This window comes from Semicossyphus pulcher, unplaced genomic scaffold (genome assembly GCF_022749685.1).
Source record: "Semicossyphus pulcher isolate SPU_LCO1_2020_fin unplaced genomic scaffold, fSemPul1.0.p SCAF_26, whole genome shotgun sequence".
Lineage (NCBI taxonomy): Eukaryota > Metazoa > Chordata > Actinopteri > Labriformes > Labridae > Semicossyphus > Semicossyphus pulcher.
The window spans coordinates 5,319,914-5,324,121 of NW_027211700.1; the positions used below are offsets into that span (position 1 = coordinate 5,319,914).

At 43.3% G+C, this 4,208-nt stretch overlaps 1 protein-coding gene across 1 annotated transcript; it reads right to left on the minus strand.

The window, feature by feature from the left end:
- Positions 1 to 1,946: 1,946 nt before the first annotated feature.
- On the minus strand, positions 1,947 to 3,949 carry kcne4 (potassium voltage-gated channel, Isk-related family, member 4). Its single transcript, XM_069676690.1, has 2 exons — positions 3,896 to 3,949; positions 1,947 to 3,258 (listed from the first exon to the last, which is right to left on the minus strand). The coding sequence occupies exon 2, from the start codon at positions 3,214 to 3,216 to the stop codon at positions 2,707 to 2,709; it is 510 nt and encodes a 169-aa protein (XP_069532791.1). The 5' UTR covers positions 3,217 to 3,258; positions 3,896 to 3,949; the 3' UTR covers positions 1,947 to 2,706.
- Between the last annotated feature and the right edge of the window lie 259 nt (positions 3,950 to 4,208).

Here is a 4,208-nt window from a genome sequence, read left to right on the forward strand (position 1 = left end):
GGAAGCCCAACTCTGTCTTAAGGCAGCGACGCTTGGACCCCGGCCTGCTACAGAGAGACACACAGGAGAAATGAGGGACAGCAATGTTTGCAGCACATGGCTAAGTAACCCACAGAGTGGAGGAACACTCAGACACAAAGAAAACCAATCAGTACCACTTAGTGTGAAGGTAGCTGAGTGTGAAGCTGAGTGATACAGGTTTACCACGGGTCTACCTATGCTCATTAGCTTTGGGTAGAAGAATGAGTTTCTTCCACAGGGTGTCAGGGCTCAGCCTTAGAGATAGGGTGAGGAGCTAGAGCTGCTAATCTGCATCGAAAGGTGCCGGTTTAGATGATTCGGGCATCTGATTAGGATGCCTCCTGGGCGCCTCCCTGTGGAGGTTTTCCAGGCACGTCCAACTGGGAGGAGACCCAGGGGCAGACCCCGAGCCCGCTGGAGGGATTATATCGGGATCCCTCAGACGGAGCTGGAAAGCAGCTGGAAACGTGCTTAGCCTGCTGGTGTAGCGACCTGACCCCGGATAAGCGGAAGAAAATGGATGGATGGATGAGTTCAAAAGTACTGACCTCCTTTGATAGGACACAAAGAAGTCACCACATAGTTAAATGTGGATCAATTGTAAATAATTATTGGAAATCTATCCAGTAAATATTGAGTTTTTGTTCTTGTTGTGCTTGATCTTGCTTGAGCCACATGTGACCATATTTGGACAGGAGGGTGGATATGCACTCATCTCTATTCTGAGTGAGAAGCTGCAGCAGTATACTCTCAAGAAGACTTGTACTAGTGATTTAGGCTATTAACTCATCAGGAAAATGTTTACTGAGCTGATAAATCCACTGAGAAGAAGGATATTTTTATACACACAACCAGACTTCTTTGCTGCCCCCTGCTGGCCATTAGAAACAATGCAGGTTAAAGGCACTTATTGACTGAACAAACCAGGATGCTGTGTTCACTTCTTATACACAGTTTATGTTGATAATCCAGGTCTCAGTCATGATAATAATGTGCCTGGACTGTCTGCAAATACAGATAGAGTTTCTAACCGAAAGGAGGTGAAATAAGGATAACAACTTCAAAATAAAAGCATGATAATATATTGTGAGATTTTTGTGACAACGCAGCTGATTTCCTGTTAGTAAGTAGATAAAGTAAAATGTCTGAATGAAACAGCAGAGAGATTGAAATCCATTCACACACAATCCCCCCAGCCCCAGGCCTTTCCTCTGTTTTCACACCCTCAGTACATCTACGTCATAAAAATCCATGTGTGTTTTCCCTCCGGCTTGTATTGTTGCTTTTGTTGGTTTGAGCTGTCATTGCAGTGAGCTGGGGGACTGCAGCCCTGCTGATAGCCGGTGTTGGTGTGTGTATGTGTGAGAGGGGGGGAGAGAGAGAGAGAGAGAGAGAGAGAGGAGGGGTTGTAGTGACGCAGCAAAGAAAGAAAAAAACAGCGTTCCAATCCTGAAACCTCCTGCTGCTGTCTTTCCCTTGTTCTATGTTTTAACACAAGAAAAATGTGTCTTCTGCATAAACCTACATGCAAGTGAAATATTACTAATGAATGGGGGGAAATGTAGTTTTTTTCCCGGCTCCTTAATTGCCATCAAAAGTGTGAGAATATAATGAAGGTATTGCGAAACAGGACATCAGCTGACATTATAAACTACAGTTCATTGCTGGTACTGATTAAGTTAATATCTCTTGTATTTTGCGTTATTGTAATTATTTAATAAAGCCATCTCTTTAAATAACATGATAATAATAGAGTCGCTATTTTCCTTGCTTCATCCTCCTTTCACGTTCCTTGTTTGTTAAGAGGACAGACTGAAAGCGCTTCAACAGCGCCTTCCACTGGCGAAACATCATAATGCAACAGAAGAAAAAAAAAGACTTTCATTAATTCATTTATTTTTTCTGAAACACTACAAATACTCCATCTTAAATTAGGATGACTAAAGTGAAAAATACAAACAGTATGTACAGTGCATCGCTTTCATTTAGTAAACCTACATCACTGACTGCGTATAAACAGCGTCCATCACGAAGCTACAACAACATCAAACACATTTCAGGTCAGACAATCTTTTCAAGTGAGTTCCAGGTACGTTTCGGTGCTCCCCACCGTGACGGTGAGAGCGAGTCAAGTTCTGTCCAAACAAACAGCCTCTCAGTCTGTCGGTCAGTCTCCCGCAGGCTGAGTCATCAGCGCAAACCAGTGGTTCAGTTCTCAGTGTGGCTTTAGGGGGGGCGGGGGGTCAGGCAGGGAGGGCCCACCACCAAAAACTCATGTTTATACAATGATTCCTTTTCTCAAGATGTTATACTTTTTTGCATTGCTGGTTATTTTATGCATCTTTTAATATATGTTTCCAGCGAATGGCCTTTGATCGCTTCATCTTTGTGGTTAACTGCTTTTCTTTCCTCTCCATTGCCCCCTCTAACGTTCAGCTTTTTACCGACTAAGGTCTAACACTCATCACATTGGCCCCTAAGTTTGGTTTTCCCAGCCCTAATGGATTATTATGTCATGGATGAAGGTGTTCTGATGAGTTTTTTCAATGACAAACATATTATTGAAGCCGATGTTTGGGCTGTGGCATCTGCGTAACAAAGACGACCTTTTGGCTTCTCTCCAGGTGACGTTTCTCCTCTTTCCTTTTTCTTTACAGAGTAAAACTCAGTTCGTCTGTGCGGAGTTCAGCCTGAGTCATCTCCGCTGGACCCTCCCTTCATGATCTCCTCCGGCTCCTCCGCCGTGCCGCTGTCCGACTCCTCCTCTATGGCGAAGCGCGTGTCCGCAGACGAGCACAGGGAGCTGATGCTGCTCTGCTCCGTGCAGAGCGCGCACGCGAGCGGGGAGGGCAGCGCGCCCTCGTACTGGAGATGTCCATAGTGGTTGCCGTGGTTACCGCAGAAAGGCAGAGACACCTGCACTGAGCGCAGTCCCGAGACAGTGGGAAAGGTGAGGCTGTTTTTCTTGGGCAGTGCGCCCCACTCCCGCTCCTCCTCCTCGTGCACCATGTGCGTGAAAATGTTGATCCTCCTCTTTTCCCTCCGTTTGGAGCGGAAGTAGCCCAGCATTATACCACAGAGGAAGACTCCGTAGAAAGACATGACTGTTAATATGTACAGGTACGCGTTCCCGCCGCTTTTGTCCTCTTGGGAGCCCTGGAAAGAGCGTTTGGGTGAAGCTGTGGAGTTCTCCATCTTTTTCTCTGTGCAACTTACAATGAGGACCTAGAAAGTGCGCTGAAAAGACAGGAGTACAACCATTAATATATGACTTATTTTTTTCACCCTTACGCACAATTTACGCATACTATACGCACAAGGATAGTTTCCAAATGAGAAGAGTTTTGCAGTACAAGTGATAATAAAGAGATGCAAAACTATGAAAAAACATTTGAAGGATCATTTTGCAACTTTATCATTATGGACAAAAAATAATTTCAATCGCTTTCAACCGATTAAGACAATTCTTGTGAGTGGGGCAAAACGTAAACTTGCTTTATCGTAAAACTAAGACATGGGCATCGCAATAGAAAGCAAACCTCACGCAAAACAAGGAGTAATAAATAATTATTTTTTCTAATGACATTTGGTGCATGTACACTATGGTGCATTGAATATTTTTGAGGTATTTTTCTTAAGTTGCCATCAGGAAAGTTGAATAAATTCCTTTCATTCTTACAAAATATTATTTATTTTATTTTAAAGTTTTGTACTTAAGTTTTTCTGCTGTTATTCGTTTGTTTTTCAAGTTTCTGCGGGAAAAAACCCCAGTCCAATCGTTTATCAAAAGTTATAAAAAGTTTGCACAAAGTGATAAAATGAAAGTGAACACGATCTACAAACACGAAGACAGAGTCATCAAATGAACACTCACCAAACTGCAGAGCCAAGTCTCATGTGAATTTCACCGCTTGCTTCTTCTTGCTGCTCTCCCGGAGTTTAGCAGCACTTTAGTGGATGAAGTTGTTTATATAGAGACATGTCATCATGTCATCATGTGTCACGTGATGAGGGGTGATTGTAAGATGAGTCTTGCGTCCAAGCGAGCCCTGAGGGCACGTTCAGTAAAAACAATAAGCGTTTTAATATTACTCATCAAATCATTAAATTGAATTATCAAATGCCCGTGAGTTTAATAAAATGACGAACTTAATTTATCATCTCTAGAGTCCAGCAGAGAGAGGCCC

Coding starts and splice junctions, on each gene's coding strand:
- kcne4 (XM_069676690.1), bottom strand. CDS start 3,216: ATGGAGAACTCCACAGCTTCACCCAAACGCTCTTTCCAGGGCTCCCAA.